General features: G+C 26.5%; 1 protein-coding gene across 1 annotated transcript; it reads right to left on the minus strand.

The window, feature by feature from the left end:
• Window positions 1–27,848, minus strand: LOC129976175 (eEF1A lysine and N-terminal methyltransferase-like). The gene is made up of 14 exons (XM_056089609.1): window positions 27,760–27,848; window positions 22,628–22,744; window positions 21,342–21,570; window positions 19,642–19,850; window positions 18,767–18,887; window positions 17,411–17,532; window positions 16,403–16,537; window positions 14,378–14,558; window positions 11,818–11,998; window positions 8,593–8,715; window positions 7,098–7,168; window positions 2,405–2,540; window positions 1,524–1,652; window positions 1–338 (listed from the first exon to the last, which is right to left on the minus strand). The coding sequence occupies exons 2-14, from the start codon at window positions 22,717–22,719 to the stop codon at window positions 64–66; spliced, it is 2,004 nt and encodes a 667-aa protein (XP_055945584.1). The 5' UTR covers window positions 22,720–22,744; window positions 27,760–27,848; the 3' UTR covers window positions 1–63.
• Between the last annotated feature and the right edge of the window lie 148 nt (window positions 27,849–27,996).

A 27,996-nucleotide genomic window follows, 5' to 3' on the forward strand; every position in this document is an offset into this window, starting at 1 on the left:
TTTCTTTAATCTGTTCCTTTTTTTAAAAAACATAAAACAACAAATATTTAATACATATAATTATTATGTTATTTCAGTCAAACATGAATCTAAATCAACAACATCGAAAACATCACTGTATGTGGTTCGTTTTTCAAGAAACGACGTTAGTGTAGAATAATTGTCTTTGGTTAACTCCAATAAATCTTTGGAATCATCAGTCTTGACACAATAAATAACTTCATTCACTTCAGCAGGAATTTTTCGAGAATACATTATTTTAAATACAGATTTTAGCTTTGAATAGGCTTCTTTATACAGTTCCGAATTACGGCATGCAAGATTGATAATGACTAGCCCTGAAAGAAGAAAAAAAGTATTTTAGTATAAACAAAAAAATATCCAAAAACAATTTAATAGAGATCTGAATCTCTAGTATGAAGCATCACTGCATAATGTTTTAGGCTTGATTTGTCCTCTTTATTTTTTAAATTTACATTTAATTATATAGCAATGGTAATGTAAATAAAAAAAAATGTAATATTGTCACAATCAACATGTGTATAAATGCAGCATCTAAAACAACAAAATGCAATTTTGTAAAATATATAAAAAATTTTTTGAAAAAGTTATTAAAATCAGTGAAAAAACTGTACATAAATAAAACTGATATCACTAAAACGTTAATTTTTTTAAATATTGTTTTTATACTTAAATAATTTCTTTGTGGAAAGTTATTGAAGTAAAAAATTAAAACATAAATTTATTTTTAATAAAAAAAAAATCTAATTTAAATTTTGGGAACCCCTTTCTGAATGAGCACCTTCAACCCAAGAAGTTCCTGCCAAATTTTGTAGGTCCAATGTTCTGTCTTAGAGAACATTGAATATGATTTTTAATCAGGTATGTCAGATGACACAATTAACAGAGGAAGGATTCTAAAACATTATCAAGTCAAAAACTATTTTAGCTTAAACAGAAAAAATAAGCAGTGGATATATAAAAACCAAGCATCAATGGACATTTCAGAGAAGGGAATCCAACTTATGACTTACAATAAATACTTTAAAAATTAATTTGAACTTTTTTTTTCCCTTCTTTTTTTGTGGGGGAGACCAGGCAACTTCAGGAAACAAGACATAAGCCTGCACAAACTTTTGGTGCACTCTCACATCTTGTCCCCTGGAGTTTGGCATGTCTTGTCTTTGAAATTTATAAAAAGCATTGGGTGATTCTTCATTTCCTCCAGAGTACTATTGTTTTATTTGTATTAAGCATTTTCACTCAGAGGAAAAATTTTAAGGTTTGTTTTAAGAAAGATTGAATTAATAATTTACTTCTAAATTTGTATGTATACATTAAATAGTCGTTAGTAACAGTGGAAGTCATTAATATAAATTTACATAGAGCAGCATGTAGAAAACTTGTATTGAACAGCATGTAGTTTGCAAGATGGTAACATCTCTTATGATAACAACTGAGTAAATGCTACTTAATGTATGTTACAATTTTTTTGTAAATAAAAACTACTTATATTATGATACCTGAATCATATACAAGTTGCAACATATTTTCAAGCATAGCTGTCTCAAGAAATGCAACAGGTGGACCACTGATTCCCAGTGACAGATCTTTATTATCAACATCCAGTATGACAATATCATATTTCAAACCTGTGTAAGATAAAATAATTAAAAATACATATTAAAATAAAAACATTAATTTACATTTCAGTATATTAAATAGATTCAGTATATTAAAATAAAGAAGTTTATGAGTTTCTGACATTATAATAAGTGTCTAAATTTGATAAGTTATAAATGTTTATCTTAAATGAAGTGTTAATGCTTTAAAATAGAAAGATTAAATTCTAAAAAGATATGCCAGGCTTTTTAAAGCCTTTTCTATCTGCTAATAGATGGATTAGTGCTAATATTTATATATAATTTAATATAACATTGTTTAAAAAGAGTAGTGCAAACACAGCCTTTAGAATTTACAATATGACACTCAAAAAATAAAAAGGTTTTTTTTTTAAATTTTTTATTTAAAATAAGAAATTTATAAACATAAATTTAAACTGAAAAGCCCAAACAGTGTGATCATTCTCATTCTCAAGCCTTTGGAGTAGTCTGATGCAGTAAAAAGCATGGGATGCCAGCAGAACTGGACAGTATATAATATCAAGACTATGCAAAGTATTTTGACAATGCATAGTTCGGTTTTTAAAAATCATTTATTATTAAAATAAAATAATCTATTTAATAAAAATTAAAAAAAAAAAGGAATTTGCAATAAGATAGCACTTTTTACAAATAAAAACCTACTTTGCAACTTAAATAAGAAATTGGCATCCAAAATATCTTCAGATTAAATTCTGTGAATAACAATATAAATAATAAACAGTCTGAAAAATAAAACATACCATTTGTGGCCGCATTTTGAATAAACGTCAGCCCATCAGATATGTGTACCTTCAATCTGTTATCTGTAATTAGATTAAACCACTTTTTGGCTATATCAAGCACAGAAGCGTCTAATTCAACAACTTCCACAGAAGCCTGAAAGAAATGCCAGTTAATAAATTGAATTAAATTTACTTAATATGATTCCCAATACTATTTTGCTGTTTCATATTAGATTTAGATAAAATCCAAAAGTTTTACATTTTAGAAATACTATATGAAAGTGTCATTCAAATCTCCATATTTAACAAGTGTTTCTTAGATTTTAAACATTATTTCTATGATTTATTCTGAATTTTTCCCAAAAATGTTCTTTTTATTAATTTTATAGAGTTGAGCTAATGCTGCACTCAGATGCTTGGCACCATTAGCAACTTTTAGAATCGTCTTGTTGTTCTAGTTGTTTTTAGGGACAAAAAAAAAATTAAATTATAAAATATTTGGCAACCAATGGTTGCACAGTGCAAAACTAAAACTTTTGAGCTAAGTTAACTCTAATACAAACCAGCAATTAAAAAAAAAAAAAAAATAATTGTTGTTCAAATGAATTGCCAAAAATATTCAGAATGAAATTAAAATCAATGTGGACAATTTTTTCAGCATTTAAGCACCACTGATGTATAATATAAAATATGGGTGGGGGGTTAGAACTCTAACTGAAAATATTGTAATGGAATAACATTTAGACAACATTTTTCCTTATTCATTTTTAAAATTTACTCTAAATTACTAACAATGATAACGCATACAAAAAAGGTATTTAATATTATCATAATGACAGTGAACATAAATCTAATATTTAAAAAAATGAAAAGTATTGTTCTAAAATATAACAAAAACTTTTAAAGTTATTAAAGTTAAAGAAAAAAAATTCCACAGAAATAAATTAATATCATTAAAAGATGTTTTGAATTTTAAAATCAAGTAAAAATGATTTTTATACAATAATTAGCCAATTTTGATGACTAGTTGGTTTATCTGGATTTATAGTTTCTAAAATTTTTTATTTAATATTTTGCATAACTATGCATTAATGACTCCTCCAACAAGATATTTTAAAATTTCAAATTCTGAAGTTATATTTTAGGAAAAACCTTATGCTGAAACCCAATCAATATGGACAATTAAGGATGAATCTTCATATCTTGATCATCAAAATTAGGAATTAATAGCAACAATTAAAACATTTCTGTTTTACTTTAAGGGTAAAATTGCATTGTTATGAAATAAGCTTACAATTATTTTAAAATATTAATTAAAAATAAACAAAAATACAGTAATTAAATTGATATCATTAAAAAGATTATTTTTTAAATTTTAAAATGATGTAAAAATAAATTTTGTGTTCTAGTACTTTTAGAAATTATGATGAAAAAACTTCAAAATTTCGTTTAATTCTATGCAAAATTAAAAAAAAAAAAATCCTTCTGAGGTACACATTCCCACCTTCCAAAGTATATATGTGCCAAATTTGATAGTTCTAGGTTAAATGGTCAGGTCTATAGAGTGTCAACACACTCATACACGCACACACATTCTTCTTTATTATTAATAGAGATGTGTTCAAGATTATTGTGGGAATATAAAAATCTGAAATAATTTTTAATTTAAAATCTTAATTTAATTTCGAAAAAGCTACTCTGCACTGTATGACAAATTTAGAAGAAATAATAACTGCATGGCAAACTCAGTACCGTTAAGATGAATGCATTTATCTGCAGAGCATTATGATTGATTTTCTTTTTCATCATGAAGTCACAATTTACATATACTATGCCTGCCTATAAACATTATCATATTAAAAAGACTTATGACAACTTAAATTGTTAAATAATAATTTGAATAGGATCAAAATGAAAGAAATCTTGACTAAATCAAAATTACTTAGAGGGAAAAAAAAAATCAGAATGCTAATATATATATATGTTACAGTGAAAACCCGAAATCAGTCAAAACGCGAATTAACTAGAGAAAACGCATTCTAACTGACATCGCCAGGGAGAACCCGAATTAACTAGGAAAAATGCGTTCTGACTAACAACGCCAGGGAAAACCCGAATTAACAAGGAAAAATGCGTTTTCTCACTAACAATGCTAGGTATAATCATTTTATTCATGTTTTGACTGATTTGTTAGACAAAATTATTATATTAAATTATACTTAGTAAAACAGTATTTGAGGAAAAATCCTATCATTGAAGAAAAAAATACGTTCTTTGGTTACTATTTAAAGCAATGCCGTTATTACAGATTATTTATTTCGACAAGGCAAACTACTGTGACACTTAGAATTGCAAAGAGAATAATTTTTCATACATAAACATCTCTTTGAAGAACAGTGTTTTTTACAAGAGCAGTGGACGAATCCTTTGCCCAGTTACTATAGCTCTTTTTCTTGTTGCTGTTCTCAGAGATATTCCCTGATTCGGTACTTGTTCTTTAATCAAGAAAATTTGTTGCAATACATGGAATTGAGATCTAAAATTCGGGGAATATGTTAAACTTTTGTATCAAACTTGCACCTTTAATAGATATAATCTATTGTATAAATACATATAAAATAATTTAAAGTTGATATAAATTGAATAAATTATATTTATTGAGTAAATACTAAACTAATTAAGTTTATATATCATTTCTTACCTCGAATACAGTTTGTTCAGAACTCAATCTTTCATACCAATTTTGTACAGGTCATGTTTATTTGTTCAAGCACTACATAGATGAAATTTTGAAAATTAGCTTTTGCTCTATCAACATCTGGAATTGGAACAACAACATTACCTCCAATATCAACCTCATAATGAGTTGTATTGGAGATCTTTTTTATTCGTTTGGCTTGATTTATTAAATTTTCTTTGGCTTCCTCACTAATTAGAAAAATATTAGTCGACTTCTTAGCAAGCATGTGCTCTCCTGATTATGCTTGCTCAGTTCCTTGTTCTTCTGCATTCATATCCTCGAAAGTTTTCTGAAGCTCATCCTCATCTTCGATAGCTTTTATAATATCTGATGGCAAAGTTGAGGTTGTCATTCCAACCCTTGGTTCAATCCCAAACATAGCTTTGTATGGTGATTGTTTAATTCTTGAATGTAGAGATCTGTTTTTCATGAATTGTACAAAACAAAGACCATAGGACCACTTTGTAGTTTTATTATCCTTCATCCATGAAGCCAACATATTTTTTATTTCTTGGTTGGCCCTCTTAATCGAACACTGCGACTGGCTGTGACGTGGTTTCCCATAAACAATCTTCAATTCTGGCCAATACATAAATAACTGCTCTATAACTGAATTTACAAACTCTCTTCCATTATCAGATTGCAGTATGCAAGGAGACCCAAATATCAAAAATATATCAAATACTTCACCACAACCTCTTCCACTCTGAAGTGGTCGCAGTAACATAAATTTTATTAAATGGTCCTGGTAAACCATAATAAACTTAAATTCATTATCTGCCTGAGATTGCACGTACATCGAATCCACTTGGCAGCGACTATTCATTTCTGAGTGAATGATAGTTTGGAAACCCAACCTTTCCTTTTCATATTTTTTTCTGTTGAAATGCTTCACACATTGATAAAAAAAATTTGTGTCATCTCATTGGTTATGTTAGCATATTTTCTTGAAGTTTCAATTTTAAGTCTGTCTCTACCACCATGTCCTATGGCCTCATGTGCACTTTCGATGACACCAAAAATTTCTTCAACAGGTAAATAATATTTGATGGGCTCATTTGAAGAAATCAACTTTTTTATTCCACTGATTTCAAGAATGTCAAACCTTTTTAATTTGCAGTATTGAACAGAAGTCTTGCTAACGGCATATTTTGCTTCTTCGACCTCAGGTAAGAGTTTTGTATTCATCACGTGTAATCACATTCAAATTATTCTGTTTTTTCTGTAACAATTGTAATTGTTCAAGAAATCTATTTTTCTACTTTTTAGCGCAAAAAGCATTAACAATTTCTTCACTCATCGTAAATAAATCAACCAGCACAAACACATTCCAGCAAGAATAAAATTGGACAACTTCACTTTGTTTTGAAAATTTAACGAACAAGAAATCTAGATTTGTACGGTTTTAACTCGACAAAATCGTAAATAACTAGAGTAAATCCGTTCTCCTTAGCGCTGTAATTCGGGTTTTCCCTGCCGCTGCCAGTTAGAACGCGTTTTCCCTAGTGAATTCGCGTTCTCCCTAGCGCTGTCAGTTAAAACGCATTCTGATTGATTTCGGGTTTTTACTGTAACATATATATATATAAGAGAATTCTGAGAAGCTATATCAAATTTGATTGGAAAGTCCATGATTTATACTTTCAAGTATGTTTTCTGTTCTATTTTCAAAATTGGGAAGAAGGGCAATGGTAAAAAAAAAGATGGAAGAATTTTTGTGCCAAATATTTATAAGATAGTAATTAAACAAAATTAAAACTGTAATGAAATTAACAACATGATTATACTCCTAAAAATTACATAGCAAAATTATTTTGAATGCAATTTTTATATTTGAATTTTAGTAATTATACCTACAATTTTTTTAACAAATTCGACATTATAAACTTACAAGCAAGATTATAAATTATTTAAAATAAATCTGAATTATCAGTTCATTTTAAATATTAATAATTTTTTTCAATAACTTACATCTGGGAAATGTTTATGAATGTACATAGGTAATGTTCCACCCCCTAAACCAATTAATAATATACTAGGGCCTATAAGGGAAAGAAAAGAAAAACAAAGTATAAATATTTGACAAGTAATATTTTTATCATGAAAACAGAGGTAAACACAAGTATTACATGCAAATTCTCTTAAAATAACAAGGTTATACAAACAAGAATTGCTAGGCAGATACATGGAGTGCATAATAAACATTTTGAGAAATTAAGACTGTAAAGTGATTTCATATTAATAATCATCAGCTATAATTGCAGTAAAAAAATTATTATTTTAAAGAATATAACAGATTTTTTGGAGGGTAGCAGGAAGAGGAGACAATAGTTAAAAATTTAAAGCATATAATACCAGCTGACATGAGAAAAACTTCTATGCTTAGTTTATTTATATTAGCATCCCATATGAAAGCAACACTAGAGATATTTTTGGGATGGATCTTGCAATTCTCGATGATACCTGACCTGGCACCTCTCCCCCAAATTACCAATGGGGAGAGATGGAAACTTTTATAAAAAGGAAACACTAACTATTCTATAAAAAATGCATATTATATTAGCCAAGAAGCACCAAAGATATATCTCCATGTTATTAAAGCAACAGTAAATAAATAATAAAATGATTAAATTGATTAAATATTAATATATTTTCTTAGCTATATGTTGTAGGTTTATCTCCATTATTACAGTAAATATGCATTATATTATTTATATCCTTCAATTAAAATATTTCATAATCAAAACTGTTAGAAATTTTGCAACTTTACTGAAAAATTACACTTTCATAAAAATAGTCAAATTTTAAAAAAATCAATCTCGTCAATTTAATATTATATACTGTCTCATTTTTTTAGACAAAAAATTAATATTGCAGTTGTGGTGTTTGAAAATACTTTATTGAAAGAATCATCATAGATTGAATATTGGGATTTATAAGCACAGGAGTCATATTTTATTGGAAAATCACCATAGGATGATGCAAAAGAGATTTAACTGAAATTTAACATAAAATTCTCATTGAACCAGCACTCACCAAAGGTGAACAGATTATTACAAATTTCAATAAGGATAAAAAAAAATATTAATGAAAAAATTCTTTAAAGTTTATGTGATGAATGAAAATGTGACTACATTTCTAGGAGTTATATTTTGGCTTAAAAAATATAACTACTTTCATGGTAAATACTGCATTTCAATTAACTATAAAATTTCTATACCATTTTAAATTTTATCACAGATTAATAACACTTTTGGACATGTCACAATTCACCAAACACTTTCTTAATTATTGATTGCTTTAGGTTACTGTAAATTATTGAATAATTCCTACAATCATTTTAGATATAAATACATAATTTATTAAAAAAAAGGGGGAGGGACATCTTTCAAACTTAGAATTTAGTGGATTAAACAAAAATTTAATATTTATATAGATAAATACATATAGATATCTTTATACTTACATAACATTTTGTATTTAAGAAATGCAAAACCAGAAATTATGGCAATATGATGATCACAGGCAATATAATCGAAATCAATCTGCAATTTAGATGAGCCCTTTTTCTTCTTCTTTTTTACAGGAACTTTAAAAAAATAAAGTAAGAAATATGGTGACATCTTTCAAAGAAAATATTTTACTAAAAATTTGAATTTTACACAGAAAAAAATAAACAGTAGCATCCAAATTAAAAAAGGTAAAAAATAAATAAAACTAAACTTGATATAATAAAAATAAACTTGAACTAAAACAATCCAAAGCACTGCCATATAACAGTATGAACATAAAAAAAATATTTAATATTGTCCATTGGACATGTATATAAATGCAGTTACTAGAACAATGAAAAATATTGTCACAAAATATACTTTAAAACATTTTGAAAATTTATTAAAATTTTTAAAAAATTAAATAATAAGAACTATATGTTTTTACTGCTTTTGAAAAATATTAGGATCTGAAGCTATTAGAAAAATGCTAAAATTATTATCAAAATTCTTTTGTTATAAAGCATTTACAACTTAAAAAACATAACCACATTAGAAACTTTAACTATTTGTTCAAAGAAGCATTGCGAATGATTTTTAATCACATGCTGCAAATTTTTAACATCAAATTAAATTTATATAACAAATATATTGTCAAAAAATGGATTGTTTTATATAACTGAATCCTTTTCATATATAGATCAAAGGAAATTAAATAAACATTCTCATTTACTAAGTTTTTAAAAAAATGTACAGTCATTATTTTAAAAGTGTGATATTTAGATCAAATATAGTGTCATCCCAATAGTCCCAAACTAATACGAAATAATAGTGTCCCCAAACTAATACAAAATATCATACTAAGATAACATTTTAAATTTAATTTGCCTGTCTTATTTTTTATCTGGCTTGATTTCATTTGCTTTTGTAATTAGTGTCTAAAAAATTTTACATGATGCAGTTTATATAAAAAAAAAAAATGCCAGCCTAAAAATCATTATGTTAATAAAAGTGAAAACTTTAAAATAAAGTTAAAGTCAAAAGAAAGCAATTTTTTAAATCATAACATTAACAGTAAAAACATGTAATAGAAAGATTTGATAAAAGAATAATGTTGGATCTGATTTTGTTACATTGAGCTTAAAAGTTTTTGAAAAAATTTATTAAAACTAAAGAAAAAATTGTAAGGCAATAAAACCGGTATCATTAAAAAAAATTATTTTTTAAAACTGTTGTATAAATATTTTTTATGGAATATTATGCTCAAAATTTATTGATGAAAATATTAAAATATCCATTAACTTAAAATTATTTAAAAGACCATAAGCCCAAAAACATTAACAAAAATTTTGAAAAATTCTTTCTAAATGAGCACTTAATACACAATAAATAAGTAAGTGCTAAATTGAAAATTATATGGTTCAACTGTAGAAGGTTGCCTTCATTTTGAATAACATTTACATTACACAATAACAGAAAAAATCCCAACCTAAACACATTATCCTGTTAACATTTTACAGATTGTTTCATAGTATAAGCTATTCAGTATTAATTTCCTGTTTGGCTATAAAACCATATATCTTCTCAATTACAGACAGCAAAATTACTTCAATATTTCTTAACTTTTGGGGCTTTTTACATTTTAGCTGATAACTGTACTAAAGTTTAGCACTGATTGTTGTTAGGCAGGAATAATTGCTGAGACTAACTGAGTATATTTTGCCTGGGATCCTTTTTAGGGAATCCTTTTATAATTTTCTTAAAATTCTGTCTCTCAGATTACTTGGGTATATCTTGGCAGATACTTTTGTTCTGTTCAGCACAAGCAATATCTCAGAGTACTTGGAAAAATTTTGCTGAGAACACTTCAGAAATTTTTTGAAATAAAAGTAAGCAGAGGCAATTTCCTATATTGATTTTTTTTTTCAGATATTTTGCCTGAGATGCTTTCGTTCAATGCTTCTGCAGCATTACAGTAATATGTAAAAAATTAATAATATATGTCAGATGTATAATTATAAAAATAGCAACAAGTTTAAAAAAATACATATGACAGCTATACCTAATAAGAAAAATATAATAGTCATGCCCAATGAAAAGGTAAATATATTTATTTTTAACTTTAAACTGAAAGACTGATTTTATTAAATTTTTGTTTAGAGTATCTTGGGCTTCATTACTGCTAAGGTATCCTTTATAACCAAGGAATCACAAACCTTAAGTATGATTCATTTTGCCATAAACACAACTGAATTTCCTCACAGTAAAACAATTTATGAAACTATGCTAAACATGAAATAGAAGTCCAAACATTTCAAAGGTATTAAAAATATGTAATATATCAAATTCAGTTAAATAATCTTTAAGGGAATTCAAACTGGAAAATGCATTAAAAACACACACACAATTACTTTAAAACTCAAAAACAAGTTTATTAATGTTTACAATTTTAATGCCACTTAATTTTTTAAAATCTAATTCTAAAATTTTTTTAAAAAATCATTCTTTAAGTATATTTTACATCAGTATTTTTTTTTATGATGTTAGTTACTGGATTTTATTTAAGCACATAACAGTAACATTAAATATATTTTTTGGTGCATGATATTGCTGAGTATAATTAAAAGAAAATTTTAAAAATAAAATAGAAATAGATGAATCAAATTCCAAACATTGTCATGTTACGAGCAGAACTTGGAAGTTATGGAGTAGAAGTTTAAATTTTCTTAAAAATTATTGTAATCAGATAATAGCTTACAAATTTTAAAGAGACCATAGAGTTGTATAAGTAAAAAATTCAACTGCTTTTGGACAAACAAGAGGAAACATTTTCGAAAATAATAATTAACAAAATCATGCAAAAAAATTATCAAGACAGATCAACAAGATCATAAGGAAAGTATAGTATTTTCTTTTCGTGTTTTTAATAGCATGTTTCATTAATTACTTTTTGCCCTAATATAATAACAAACCATATTAAAAGTTCTTTATACTGAAAAGCAACACTTTTAAAATTTATTAGAAACATTAACATTCTTAACACACCAGACAGCACAAAATGATGATTTTGGCTGCCCTCTTGATTTAATATTAATAAGAATCATGTAAACATTTCATTCTTGCATAAAAAATGAAAGCTAAAATTTTGATAAAATCTTTTGTAATGACAAGAAAATGTAGGATTTCATAAAAATATTTACCAGTCATTAATTTTGCTTCTGACTGAATTATGTACGGACTATTGAGAAATATAAGTCTTCTATACAGATCCTCTTTATTAGAAAGAACATCTTCAACAACATATTCCCCACTTAATTCACTTTTATCTCTACATCTAATATCCCGCTGGCCAACATCATCTCCAAGTGATAATATTGGAACCTTAAAAGAAAATGGAACAAAAATTTAAATTTAATTTCATGATTAAAATAAAAGTTTTCAAATATTAATATAGTAAGCTAAAGATTAATGTCCAATTACTTGTGAAACACAGCAAAATTGTGCCAAATTTCTAAATGCTAATCAAAATTCTGCATTTGGAAAGTTGGTATGATCTTAGGCGGTTACAAGGTAACAAACAGTTTTTAAGATAGTAATAAAATATTGTCAGAATTAAAGTAAGAAAAGAAACAGCACTAAAAAAATTCAGAATTGGTGAAAGGACATTCATTTTAAGTCAGGTCATACAGTATTATCCCTCTCTTACTATTTTAAAATGGCTGGGTGAATAGCAGAGCAAAATTTAGGAATATATTGATACTGTCTGGATGGGTTTGTTGATTGAATGGACTTTAATTAAGATGACACAAATAGAAATTGATTTACAGCAGTTATAGACTACAACAGTTCAAACTAGCACACTCGCAAAGTACAGGAAAAATTCAAGACACAAAGCGGCAATTTGGCTAAAACTCTTGGTTAAGTGAAGCTGTTTCAGTGCAGACAAAAATACTGAAGTTCGTGCACTGCAGTTATTCAATAAAAATACCACAGTAACTCTGTACTGGCGATTGCAACAAAGTTTTTATATATTCTCTTCCATATTTTCTAGAAAAGAATAGAAAATTTGAGATGTTATGGGCTATAATTCTTTCATAGATAAAAATGTTCTGACATCCAATAAAAAGTTTTGTGAAAAATATTTAAGATGAGCATAAATAGGAACAATATTGTAGTTTATACAATTAATTGATCATATTTTGTATATATAGTATTTTGCAGAAGGCTAAAACTATATGTGCGTTTAAAAAGTTACATGACAAGATTCAAAATGAGCATTAAAAAAGTAAATAAAGATATGCATTCATTATCAAATAATATTTTCTTGACTGAAATTTAAATTTGAATGTCCAAGGAAAAATTACACCAAGAAAAAATAAAATTTAATTTCCTTTTTCTTAGTTTTCATTAATGGGAAGTACATAGCATAACAGCGATTATGACTAGGCAACATCTTTGGTGGTTTGGAATTAAATTTGGCACCAAATGTTTGCTTCAGAAATGGGTGGTTCTCTAACTTAGTTTTCAAGATATAGGGTATTCTCTAACCATTCTGATCTTTTACTTCACTAAACTATACAAAAGGCTCTGAAGTTCAGCTTCAGAATTGGTCAAGCTATTGAATGCAACTAAGCCTAGGGCAATATTTGCAATTCATGTTATTATTTTGAGTTACAAAAATGTATTTCTATTAATATCTGAATTTCTGTTGTTTTTTTTAACTTTTAATTCAATTATTTTAATTGAAACAAATTGTATCATTTTTGTGTCTTTTTTAGAAATCAAAGATGGTAAAACAGTGAAGCAATATTGTATTTTTTTAAAAAAAATGTAATCATGAAATTTTAAATCATCTTGAAGGTTTCCTTATCCCTTTCCTTCAAGAGCAATAATATAGATGACAATTGATGACAAAACTAGTGCATGAAAGAAATTGATTATTCAATTTAAATAACTAATACAATTACATCTAAAATGAACACTCATGAAGGAATGCAAATAATTTTTACCATTGATATATTTTATAAGTAAAAATGAAATTTTTAATAGCGATACTGCAATGATCATGTACATTGCACATAAATATAATTTGCAACTTCATTTGATTTTTTGGCATAAAAGCTTATTTTGACTAAAGATCATAAAATTCAATATTAGGAATAATAAATAAAAGACTTGCCAGTTAAATAAAAAATATAAGAATAAAATTAAAAAATGTGCATGCTATATGTATTTGAAAATAAAAATAATAATAACAAAATTTTATCAAGGTATTAAAAAATATATATTCATATTTAAATCGTCAAACGCGCAAAATTTATATTTGTTTGTACATCAGAATAAAATTATTTGTATTCAATAAAACAATAATGTACGTAATAAATAAACAAAGACATTGAAAATAATATAAAATAAGATGATGAATTCCTTAATGTTTTTAGGAAACCTTAGCAAACTGCATGAGGAATTTCTGAATGAAAATTACTCAAAGTTATATGGAGGAAAAACTTGACATAGCAAAATAAAGCAAAGCATCGAGATATAAGTTCCTTGAATAACAGATGATAATTTTTAATTTTCAGGAATTTCCAAATACGCAATATAAAATTTAGTCTTCAATTTGAATATTAAATATTGAAAATATCCTGTTGACACAAAGGATGGAAAACATGTAACAATGATTGAATGATTTATTTCATTTGAAATAAAATTATTATCAAATGAAATAATTATAATTTAAATGACAAATTCTTTTTATACCTGGTCTTTACAAGAGCCAGGTGCAAGCTCTAGTACTTTCGCAGAAAGATCACTTTTTACTTCTTCTAAACTGCTGTACACATTATCTCTTAAGAGATGTACAACAATCAGTCTTTCACAACTGATATTTGCTGCCAATTCTTGACGTCCTTGAGGTGTTGAAAACAGCCATTCTGTTTCTCTACAACACAATAGAGCTATTATTTCACAATAGAGTGATTATTTTTTCATTCACAAGGATAAAATGGCAGATATATACCTGACATTTCTATAAAATTTAGGTAATAAACAATAAATGGAACAAATACACTAGCAATAAATATCCAAAAATTAAGTTACAAATCTTTTTTTTGTAATTATTCAAATAGTTATCTATAATATGGTAATAATTAATATACTATATATTTCACAAAATGGTTAATGCAATGCTTTCAATGTTTGCTGCAGCATGTTGCAAGCTTTAAAAAATATAATTTGTTTAAGAAAAAGTGAAAGTGGTAATTTTTTTATTTACAAATTTTTCTGCATGAATGTGGATTTTATTATAAAAATTCTGCCAAATGCCAGGCTACAGCAGAAATGTAGAATTGGAATTAAACCAGTTACACAATGATTTAAGCCATTTTTAGCTTATTGATGGCCAGATTTAAATAGAAGTCAATTGTTAGAATACTTTGAATGGTGGTATTCAAATTATAAAATAAATTTCTGAGAAGATTACTATTACTAAGAAGATAATTCAATTCTATTAAGAGATGTTTGTTGATGATCAATGTACACATCCTCACAATGAATTAATGACTGGAAAATTTTTGGTAATTTGAGGCTGAGACTTGAACAAGAACTTGTAGACAAATATTCTTGAATACAAGACTGAAAATTGTTTATATGATTAGAGATGGTGGTTCTACTAATCTCAAAATCAAATTGAGGAAGAAATAGATTTTTTGTTGATCTGGAAACAGTATTTTTGGATGCAGCATGATTGAAATCATGATCTCTTAACTAATTAATCCAGATTCAGAACACAGATCTGATCACACTCAAAACATCTGATATTGACTGAACATCTGAAACAAAGATATATTCATTCTGCTTTGATTATTTTTTCTTTATAGCTCAAATAATGTATCTCTTAATAAAACTGTAAATGGCAAGAGATATTTACTTTATATTGCATTAAAAATAGAATGAAATGACAAAAAAAATGGATTAATCTAATGATACATGCATATTTGATGGACACTGCAACTAATGAAGTATTAAAAATCAGCCATTCTGGATATCATGCAAAATATTCATAAATGGAAACATTCATCCTCAACGAAGTGCAAGGTCAGCAAAAGCCCATCCCCCTTTTTTGACATTAAAGAAACTAAAAAATTGTATTTATAAATATAATGATTTAGAAAATAAAGGTATCCTAAAAATATTTAAAATTAAAAAAACAATAACAAAATAATAATTCTAACCATTAAAGCTGGATCCTGTATGAAAATATAGTATAGCATGCACTTCTTTCTTCAGTTTAAAACAAAATAAACTATGCAAAGGTGCAAAATGAGATCTTATAAAATAAAAAAAAAATTTTAAAAAAAAATGCTGAGTTTTACAATCATCTCAATCTACCTTAGCTCATTAACTATAGTTATAATAAATGCCCAAGATGTAAAATTTTAATTTCATGTTCATATATTAAGTATAATCATAAGCATAAAACATTTATAGTGATTAAAAATATAATTGATTTTGCTAGAATAGAAACCATTTTAATTTACAATACAGTATTCATATAAAATTGTATTTACAGGCAAGCATTTCCAAGCTAGCAATTGAAATCAAGGGGAAAAAAAAATTGTTACATTATTTTTTTTATATATAAATTATGATCCTAATTATATTAAAAGAAATTTAAGTTGTTTTAACTTTCAAATAAACTAAAACATGTTGGTCGCACAATAAGAAATAATACATAACAAATGACACAAATTCAAAAGAAATAAAATATCTTAAATATATAAATACCTTCCTTGAACAACAACGAAAACTGCAAATTTCATCTTAGATTTTTCTTTTCTGTCTACTACAAACATTCTGTATTTTACCCTGCCAGTGTCAGGAGAGCATAATTCGAGGCAAATATCATCTTCAGCCATTTTCCTGCATTGAAAAAAAGTATTAAAGAAATAGTTTATAGATATTTGCACAGATTTTCTTTAACTAAGTGAATATCATGATCACACAAAAAATTTAAAATGAGAAAACTAGAAGTGTTATAAGTGATTTTTTTTTAAATCTTATATTCCACTGGAAATTATAAGATTATAATCAAACCAGCAATATGAAGAGAATTATTTTAATTTTATTACAAAAAAGAAGTAACATTATATAACAACTTGATGAAATTTATAGAATTAAAATAATCATTCAATAAATTTAAATCAGTTTCATTAAAAAAATTCTATAAAATAATAAAATATGTTTCAATGCTTATAACTTTTTAGACAGATACAGCTATATATTTGATATTTTTATTACAATGAATTTATATTTGTGAAGTTGGAACTTCTTCATTTTGTCGGCAGCATTACATTTTTTTTTTTACTTTTTTATAATATAGTAGCATAGAAATTTTCTGAATCAATGACTATATTTATGCATTTGATTTTTTTTCATATCTTAAAGAAGCTAAATTAATGACAACTGAAATCTAATGAATCTTCATAACTGGTTTCCATGAATAATACCAAAATGTATGCCACAGAATTATAATTAAAATAACCTAAGGTATTTCTACATTGTTAAAATATGCATGAAAGAATTATTCTTTACTTTTAAAATTATTATCTAATTACATTATGTTTAGTTGAATAATAGAAATCATTTGAAAAATAAAATTTTATAAATAATAAAATAAAAATGTCGGAAAAAATTTAACCTATTTTTTCAAATATATATAAAGTTTTTAACATTTATGACAAAAATAATAATTCTCTTTGATTCTCATTCAAAAATAATTATTATAACACATACTTTTTGTTGAGGTAATGCTTTAAAAATGCATAGTGCTGAGCTGATTTCACGTAGTCTATAACATCAGACTTAGATGAACATCGTTGAGGAGTTGAAAGACCAGCATGCACTATCTCCAAAACCTACAAAAAGAAAAAAAGTTTTAGATGAAACTTGTTATAGATGAAATTTTAAAAAATTGCCAGCAAAAAATTTATGGTAAAAAAAATTATCATAATGAGTAAAGTGTACTTTTAATAATAACCCTATTTCACACATATTCATTGTTTCAAGAATTTTCATATGAATTGAAATTTATTAATAAACTATAATATTAGTTAACTCTTAGACTAACACTTTTTATTTCTTCATTTTGGCACTTTTTTTAAATATGAACATTTTTCCAATAAAAATGTGGTAGATAGTGTCTATTGAAGTCAATCATATACTGAAGGGGGATTTAGAGGGATGGGACATATGTGTCTCACTGATACTATCAGCTGGAATCATTAAGTCCCTCTGGTATTCTAGGTAAAAGAAGAGAAAAAAAAATAACTTACAAACATTTATTTAAAAAACTACGAAATATAACTTACAAACATTTATTTATTTCGATTGTTTATAACAGAATGCTTATAAATTCATATTGTGCATGGTTGGACAAAGTATAGTTTACAAAGTAGAATTTAGGACATGGTAAATATAGTACTTTCTTCTATTCACCTTTAAACCAGTAAGAAATATTCAATGAATTCTAAAATCGATGAAATCCTGTTGGAGTTTATATTTTATTCATGTATGTATCCCATTTGATAGCTTGAGTTAAAAATGAAAGCAGGAGACATGCATTTACATCTGAGTAAATAAATAAATATACACACCTATGGATTATTTAATAATAAAATTGTTCCAGTGCTTTACATGTTTTACTAAATGACTGATTTGTTGAAAATGCTAATAAATCATTTTTAGAAACATTTCATTTGAGTAACAGAACACATTGTAAAATAATAATAAAAATTATTCTCTCTTATCAATTAAAAGTTAATACAAAATGAAAGTAAAAGATACCAAATGCCAATTGTTCACAAATTTAATATGCATATATATCGCTATATAATGCTGAAGCAAGGATGAATGCCAAAAGGGAATAGAATATTTTATAATCACTTCAACACATTTTAAAAGGTCAAATTAATGCTGAAATTATCTTATCTTTGTAATGCATTTTAAGACCCAGGATACCTATTTTTTAGCTAGTATGCCATTATATATGAACATGCATTAAGTTATTCTATTTTTATAATTAAGTGTAATAAGATAAGGATATTTTGTTTTCATCAATAATACAAGTTTAAAACAAAAACCTTTAATTACCATTTGAGCACCTGGAATTTTCTTAAGCTTTGTCATAACAACAGCATATACTGGAAAAGCTAGAGCATCTTCATGTTTTGCTTCAGCTTTTGTACAACGATGCAACCTAATAAGCCAACCCCTAAAAACACATAAAAGCAAAGATTAATCTAATTTAAAATAGAAACAAAATCATTTTTTATATTTCAATAATTATTTTGGTATTTAATAAAGAACTTTATTTGGCAGAGATCACATCTGAGCTTTGATAATGGTATTTGTTTCACATATAAGTTGTTCTTCTTCATCTAAAAGATGTCCTGTTTGGCTTATTGCAAACATCCATTTGTTTAGAAGTAAATAAATCACTAAAATCTGTTTATTTTCAATAACTTCATTTTCACCCAAAGCAAGATGTCATCAGATGTCAAGATGGAGGATTTTCAATAGATACTAAATCTGCAGTTGGAGGATTCTGAAACTCCTGAATCTCAACAAATATAAAAAGCTGTTACAAACAAAATCAACTGTAGCCCTATTTTAAAAATCTAGAAAATTGTCAAGTAACCATGTTCTAACCAAATTAGGCCACAAGTCGTAAAAATCACCTGTGACAAAATCAAAACATTTCAGTTTCATTGCGATTTGCTGTGCCATCATAAAAGACATTATGTTATGCAAAATTAATCAAAATCTGCAAGTAGAATAATGATTAATACCAGCGGATTGTTTTCAGATACAATCTAAACATTTCTCTCTGACAACTCGAAGCACATTTTTCACATGCAATCACCATTACCTATCATTTTTTTTTTTTCAGTTTTCCCATCTGCCTTTGCATTTTTACTACATATTTTACAGATACCCGATATAACATATAATAAAAAATAACTTACTTATCTATAAACCAGTCTAAAAGTTTGTTTAAAACATGTTCTTGTAGCAACGAGAAACATAAATAACGTCCTCCATTTCGTAAAACTCGTTCTATTTGTGAAAACATGGTATTTATTCTTTCATCTACTTCTTCAGATTTGTCAACAAGAAGAGCATCTAGAGTACCTTTATCAACAACTACAGAAAATATTCCATCATCAAAGGTTAACTGTAAGGTAAAAGAACAGTATATATATATATATAACTATCTGTTTGCTATCATTTCTTAATTATACTTGCATTATTAATAAAAATTATCAATTAAATAAATTTAAATAATAACTTCATAAATCAATAAGGCACTTTGCCATTAGATTCATGGCATTATTACTGGTTAGAAATTGAAACTTTCTAATATTTAATTTTGCTAAAAAACACAATTTTCTATAATAAAATAAGGAACACTTTACTTTGTCAAAGCATTGGACTCTTTTAAAAACTAAAGACTATCAGATTTCAATCATTCATTTTAAGCCTACTTTTTTATACTTAGAACAGTATAATTATGTAATTTTTGAAAGATTTAAACCTATTTTGAAAAAAATAGTTAATAGCCTTGGTATCCCAAACCCATCGCTGCTTCAAGTTTCACCTTTTATGCTAATATTTTATTCATTTCTAAATTATATGCATTTATAATTTGCAGTTTACATGATTTTATGTTTCTTACAATCAAGTGAGATGTGAAAAATTACAATATTTTTATTCTTGGGGCTCCTTTTTTTCTTGAAATTTTTTTTAAGAATACAGAACATAACATACATTAGAAATTATCTTAGACTAGGAGAATAAAGAATATGAATAAAAGCATCATTTGATGATTGCCCTGCTACTAAAATTGACCAGATTGTTATGAATCTATCAGATTTGAAAACTGTCAAAGATATTTAAATACAATAAGTACAGTAAGTTAACACTGGAGTTTTTGTGGGGTTCTTCTCCCTTTTTACAACATTAATAAATATATCAGATGTATTTGAACAGATTTTATCAAGTTAAAGACAGAATATGATAATTTAATAATAAATAGAAATTGATTAAATTTTGATTAGTAACAAAAATATGAAGTAGTAAAACTAATAAGAAAAAATTAGTTAAAAAAAAGTCTTTCATTTTGAAATAGTCTATTTCACCTATCAGCTGATTATAAAAAAAAAAATAATAACAATACAATACAAAACCTTCTCCACAAATTGTTACATTATGAATATATATATATATACATACATACAATTCTATAATAGTGTACAGAAAAATACAGGGTCATCCAGAAAATATAAAAATACAATCTGCATTATGAAGCTTTGAGCAGTGATAAGGTCTAAGGACACGAAACTTGCTACACAGAATGCTTGATCTATCTGTTGGATATACGTATATCGGCAAACTACATAAAAACAAGAAATTGTTTAACAAGGGGAAAGAGAATTTGAAACTCAACATGATTTTCCCTTTGTAATAGTGAATCTTATTCCTGAAGTTTATTTGAAAATATGCAAATCATAAAAAAATCTCTAAGAAATAAAAAAAATGAGTAAATAAAAAAAACTGTTCTATCACTAAATAAAGTATTAATGAATATAACTATTAAAAAATAAAAATAAACTATTTATTGAAAATCAAATAATAAATAGTTTATTAACTTGAAATCTGAACTTACTTTAAATATATCCATAACTTCAAATTGCATTTTTGGACGATCTTTTCCATATCTTTCTTTCATTTGGTTGATAACAGGAGAACTTATATCAATACTTATTGAATCACAAATGCCTACATCATACAAATCTGCAGAGAGTTTTGAATTTCCACATCCAACAATCAACACTTTATCTCTTGGATGAATATATTTGTCAAGTATTTCACTTAAGCTTTCATATTCTCCATACCTAATTAGGAGAAAATATAAAAATATATAAAAAAAAAAACTACATTGCATTATAACTACAAATGATTATTTTTTTAGGTAATAGAATAAATAATTATAAAGTAAAGTAAAAGTTCCATAAGAAAAGACATTACACAAAAGAAAAAAAAAAGAATTCAAGCACTCTTTTCACCACCACCCCATCACAAAGGCAGTAACATAAGGAACAGTAATTAGAATATCAATTAAATTATTCAATTTTCATTAAATTAATAAAAAAAATTCAATAATATATGAAATGTTCATGTTAAATTATCAAATGAATATTCTTTGGAACCACAATTTTATTTCTTTTCTTCATAGTCCGATAAAAGTTTAACTTTTTTAGACAATTTTAACAATGCTTTGTTAAATCATGATCAAGGATTTGATTAATGTGTTATCACAATCAATTTTCATGCTATCCCATAGTAAAAATCATAAGCTATAAGAAATATATAATCAATGATTCATTATTACAAACTGTATATACTTCCCAAATCCATTCGAAAGGAAAAAAATGCTAATGTGCAAAAAAAAAAAAAAAAAAAAAAAAAAAAAAACTATGTACTGCAATTAAAAGCACAAAATTATGTTCAGCTAATCAGTTAATTTCCTTAAAAAGCAAAAACTAGTGTTCATGTATGGATAAACTAATAAAACTTATAATTCCATTTTAACAGAGTGAAAAAATGCACAAGATTTTAGAGATACTTGAAAAGATAATTTAACATAATTCATCCGCATTATTTAAATTCCAAGGTAAATGACATAAAAACTACAAATTCAGATTAAGCAAAGCTGTTGCCAAACACAAATAAAAACAAATAAACTATTATTTTCTTTTAACATAATTATTTTCTGAGTGAAATTTTAACAAATCATCTTATTATTGAAATATAAATGAAAAAGTTCTTTAAAAAATATTAAAAAGTCTGAGACTAAGCATGAGAGTAACGTGAAATTTGATAATGGGCATTTGGCAAGAATGTGGAATAATTTATCACATGTGTTTTTAAATTAAAATACATTCAACTTACCATTCAAAGGGCTGTGACTTTTGTTTAGAGAAGAATTCATTCCAGTAATCTTTGGATCCAAAATCTTTGTGATCTTTTGGTAGTAAATCCATTTTTTAAGTATTTTAGGAAATAGAACTATAAATGAAAACATCATATTTAATAAATATATTGCCACACTGAGAGAGAATAAAATTAATACGAAAATAAAATATTAATTAAAGAACAACAAAAAGAAATAGAAAATAAAATAACTTTTATGCACACATCCATAAATAATAAATTTGTCTCTTTAAATTATTATTACTGAAGTGATTTCTTTTTCATATATTATAATTTATGTTTTTCCTTGATATACGCATAAGATTTTAATGTTTGCTTTGAAAATTGCAACATATGCATTTTGCATCATATGTTAATTATTTTTATTACTGGGATACTGTACAGAGATTGTTACTCAAGATAAGATTTTGTCAATACAAAGACTTTTGTGTAAAAGCTAGTTAAATTCACTTTCTAGAATAGAATATTGCCTTTTCATATGGAGTTTAAATTAACATAGAAAATTGATCTAGTAAAAAAATATTTTATAACTCATTCTTTTTACCAATAATTTAACATCTTTCACATTACAATTAATGCTACATCTGATATCTTTTATTAAGAAAATATTTTCAATTAGTTTAATAGTTTAAAAAAATTATTTTGAAATATCTAGAGAATATCATTATATATCATATGAGATAATACAATTAAATGAAGTTACATCAGATGATAGTATATAATTTAATGATACTGAAAATGTGTAATTTTATCATAATACAATAGGTAACAGAAAAATACAATTTTAATGCTATTCTGGAGGAAAGTGTAATATGAAAGAATCAAAGCTTCAATTAGGTATACATACTCATAGTTGCATCATAACATGATAAACAACCATCAGAAATTATATTTACTGGGGGAACATATTTAAAATTGTGTATGGAACATTATCAAGCTATTTTGCAATGTCAGCAGCCCATTTAATATCATAAAAATATCTTTCATTAATTTCTCAACTCAACAGTAAAAAAAAAAAAAAGAAAAAAAGAAAAAGAGCAATATTTTTTGCTGAAAATGTGAATAGGATAACATGAATCACCATCACAAGACAAATAAAAAGTCTTGTCTTTGAATTCTGAATTTCAGCTCCATTCTTTATTTTTATATGGCAAAATATTGTTTCTATTCCTCTTTTATCATGCTACATAAAGCCATTCAAAAGGTACACAACATCTTCCCACTGACATTAAATTTTTCATTACTTCCGCCAGTAGATACAGCAGTTCCTCCTAGCCCTAAATGTTAATTTAATTTTTTTTCTAGCCACACCAGGATCTTTTTTTCTTTTTCATCACTGCCCCACAATTTTGACTAGCAGAAACAATATTTGCCATCTTGATGATAAATAAATGTAAATGAACAAAAGTGAAGTAACAATTTTAAAAAAAATGATAAAAAAAATTGCAAAAATAAAATAGCTTTCAGAGAAAATTAATGATATCTTTCTTTTATATTCATTGTGGCAAGCGGTAGAACACAGACATTTCTTAACTGGATGAAATGAAAGACAAAAAAGAAAAGAATACAATCATAATTTCTCTTTAAGCTGATTTTTGACCTAAAAATACAGCCAAATCCTATTCTTTTCTCCATGCATTGCTAGGATTCTGAAATTCATTCAACAGGATTATGAAATAGTCTACGAATTATTTCCCTTTCGTATAATATCTAAAGTCTGCTCATAAAGCATAGTTTTTGTGTTTGCACTTCTCCTTCACGTTAATACAGATTTTAATGCAGATTTGTATCAAACCCAAGAATGATATAATTTGATTCTACATACTAAAAGTTGCAGAAATATGTCATGTCTGAAAATCTCATATCTAACTTTTCACAAAAGGTTATACATATATATGTAATTATATCTCTTAATCTAATTTAAATTCAAATTAATTTCCTAATTTTTATCTTAATTTAATCCATATCAATTCTAAAATTTTCTCTAATTTCATGATCCAATTCCACCTTTTTCATCTAATTAATACTGCACGAGCTCCATAAAACTACATTAATCAGCACGTTTATATGCGAATTCTTTTAAAAGATACCTATATTTCCTTTTCATGTGTTAAAAAAAATCCCTATCAGAATCTTATAGTATAAAATCACTGGGGAAAAATATTTGTCTCTTTTGTTCTTATGCTGTGCCGTAGATTGACGTATCTCATTGCTTCTTGCTTATACATAAACTAAGCCTCCTGGGATGGAATAAAAGTGCAGTTTTAAAATTACAATAGTGTCTTCTCTCTTCGACCACAAAACTGCAAAAAAATATGTGTCTACATTATATATATATATATATATATAAATAATTTTTAAAGCAGAGATCGAAGATAGAAAAGGTATTGATGAATTTTAAAACTTCACTTTATTCCATCCTGGGAGGCATAATTTCTACACAAGCAGAAGTGACAAACATATCAATACAGAATAACACAAGAATGAAAAGAGGAAAAGCTAATGAAATATTTATCCTCATGATTATATACCGTGATTTTGATAGGGATTTCTTTACATGTGCCGATTTAGGTAAGGGAATTATAGGGATCTTTTAAAAGAATATGTTAGATAGACAAATTTTTATCCCTTCACTCAAAGATTGAGAACTGCGGATTAAAGCATTTTTAGAGCTTCTGTTGCATTAATTAAATAAAAAAAGGTGGAAATGGATCAGGAAATAAGAAAATATTTTAGAATGAAGTTATATGGACTGAATTAAGATAAAATTTCGGAAATTAATTAGGGTTAAAGTAAATTTTAAATTATCAATATATATAAGCAATTGCTAATGTTTGATGACTTTTAACAATCTATCACATAACATTATTCATAACACTAAAATCAAAGCAAGCATTGCTATATTAAAAATTATTTATTAAGTCATTAATGATATAAATTAAACTTAAAGAAATATTCATAAATTTTGCACATAAATAATGGAAAAATGGTATTAATCCAATTCAAATATTGAAAATGATTAAAGATTTTATGCAAGATACATAAATATATTAGCACATATTGACGCATTTGAAAATTCATTCTTAAAAAAAAAAACAATTATACCGATGGAAATTAAATTTTAGCAATAATAATGTATTGCCCCAAGCTTTCTAATTGATACAACTTGTATACCTAGTGTGGTGGTAACTTCATAAATCAGATAACAACTTCGGACATGAGTGTATACTTTTGTCTAGTGGCTATGTTTCTTGACTATGAACCCTAACGTTGCGAGTTCGAACCTCAAACTTGCACATTGTTGACCCTGGTTCTGAACAACCGCATCCTTCGTTCAGCTGTCATGGCTCCATCTCCCTTCAGCAACCACTCACACACGCTCGCCGTCGCCCGCCATAACGCTTGGTGCGATAACAACGTTCGTCGCGTGCCATACTGGCGTGTCAAACTCCACCGACTCACTGGTGAGGGAGTATTGTGGTGGTAACTTCATAAGTCAGATAACAACTTCCGGACATAAGTGTACACTTTTGTCTAGTGGCTATGTTACTCGACTATGAACCCTAACGTTGCGAGTTCGAACCTCAAACTTGCACACTAGCTTACTTGAAGCACTGATTAAGATTTTAGAATCACAATTATATGTCTGTATAAATTGTGTTAAAGTGAATGTGCAATAGATTGTGCATACCATATCTATAATTGGCAATTAAAAGTATGAACAAAATAGAATTGTAGAGATACAATAGCGAGGATTTTCCTTACAAAGAAAGTAAAGAATAAAGGTGTAGCAATGACTTAACAAAAGGAATAATACAACGTCCAGTAATCTCAGGCAAATTGGGGAAAAGAAATAGAAATGAATTCAATGGATAGCAGAATAAATCTGAGCAATTATAATTTTTTGAGTTAGATCTTGAACATTTAGTACTTATACCTTGAAATATAAGCTTAGTTGCATTATTTATTTCTAGATACCATGAAAGCCAACTTCAATAATAACAATGCAGTAGAGTGGTGCTTTATTATCATTGATGGCCTTGAAAAATCATAGTGTTAACTCATTTTTTGATAGATTTAAATATTATGAGCAAATCTACTAGTGCTAATATAATGGCACCAATTTCAACCTGGCGATTAGTGAACTCACACTAATGGGAAAATGCTGGAAGAACTGATCGGAGAATAGAAACAGAATGAAATTATATTCAAAGATAAGAGTCATTTCTATCTCATTGATAATAACTGTTAGATACTCATAAGAAAAGATTCAATGTAAAACTAGCAGTTCTTTTAGACAAGAATATAGCAAGCCTGTCCAGTCATTCAGTTCACAAAGATGAAATATCAGAGAATGAAATAAACAACAAAACATCAGAATGCAGATTCAACTAATTGTAATGCAGAATAAGAGTAAGATTGTCATAGGATTGTTTTAGAATAGTTAAACTGAAATTCATATTGTGAAAACAGTAAAATATTGATATGCAGATACCAATACTCTGTTGTAATTATCATACTGACTTCATTCTATGATTCATACAGATGAAATAAGTAAACTGAATTACAAGTACAAGGTCATAAAATGGGTTTATACCCCTTAGAACAATACATGAATGAATTCAAGATTGCATATAACAATTTGGTGTCTACTGGAGTTACTGAGAAATTCAATATATTGTTCCTTCCTATTTTATAAGGAATACTGCTATATTTTTCAGCAATTCTCTTGAAAATGCAGTTAGCGTCTCATTCTTCATTGAAACAAATAAATTATGTTACTTTTATCGATGATTCTTGAAGTTGGGATTATATTTTCCCAGATGAATATATTTGATCAAGTAAAGTTCTCTTTTGTAAATAAATAGAATAAATGCTTAACAAAGTTTTGTCAACTTTCAATTCATAATTACTCATTATAAACCTTCATCAATTTGGTTTACTGCACACACACCGGTTATTAGAAAATATAACACAGAGTAAATAAGCACATGAAGAAAAATATTCTTTTTCTATTTAAAAAATTGATTTTATACCAATATTTAACAACTTTAACAAAAAAAGCAACTGAAAAATAAGAAATCATTTACTTAATTATCCATGGAATCACTTATATTTACAAACAAATTGCATGTGGTTTTTACACGAAATGAAGACAATATACTTTTATAGATTTATAACTGGCGGTTATGATATCTAGAATAGTTTTGGTTCTTACCTGTAGGAAAGAATGGCTAGAAAGTAATTGATCACAGCATAATAATATATTTTTACATAAGACAGCAGTAAAATTTTCAAGAAGCCATAAAGAAGTATTATTAAATATT

Source organism: Argiope bruennichi, chromosome 7, assembly GCF_947563725.1.
Source record: "Argiope bruennichi chromosome 7, qqArgBrue1.1, whole genome shotgun sequence".
Classification (NCBI taxonomy): Eukaryota; Metazoa; Arthropoda; class Arachnida; order Araneae; family Araneidae; genus Argiope; species Argiope bruennichi.

What these genes read in the sequence shown, in the direction of transcription:
- LOC129976175 (XM_056089609.1), bottom strand. Translation starts at nt 22,719, where the DNA reads ATGGATTTACTACCAAAAGATCACAAAGATTTTGGATCCAAAGATTAC. An exon ending in TCTTAAATACAAAATGTTAT is followed by an intron (nt 7,169 to 8,592) that starts GTAAGTATAAAG and finishes TTTCCCTTATAG; the next exon opens with GCCCTAGTATATTATTAATT. An exon ending in TCAAAATGCGGCCACAAATG is followed by an intron (nt 1,653 to 2,404) that starts GTATGTTTTATT and finishes TATCTTACACAG; the next exon opens with GTTTGAAATATGATATTGTC.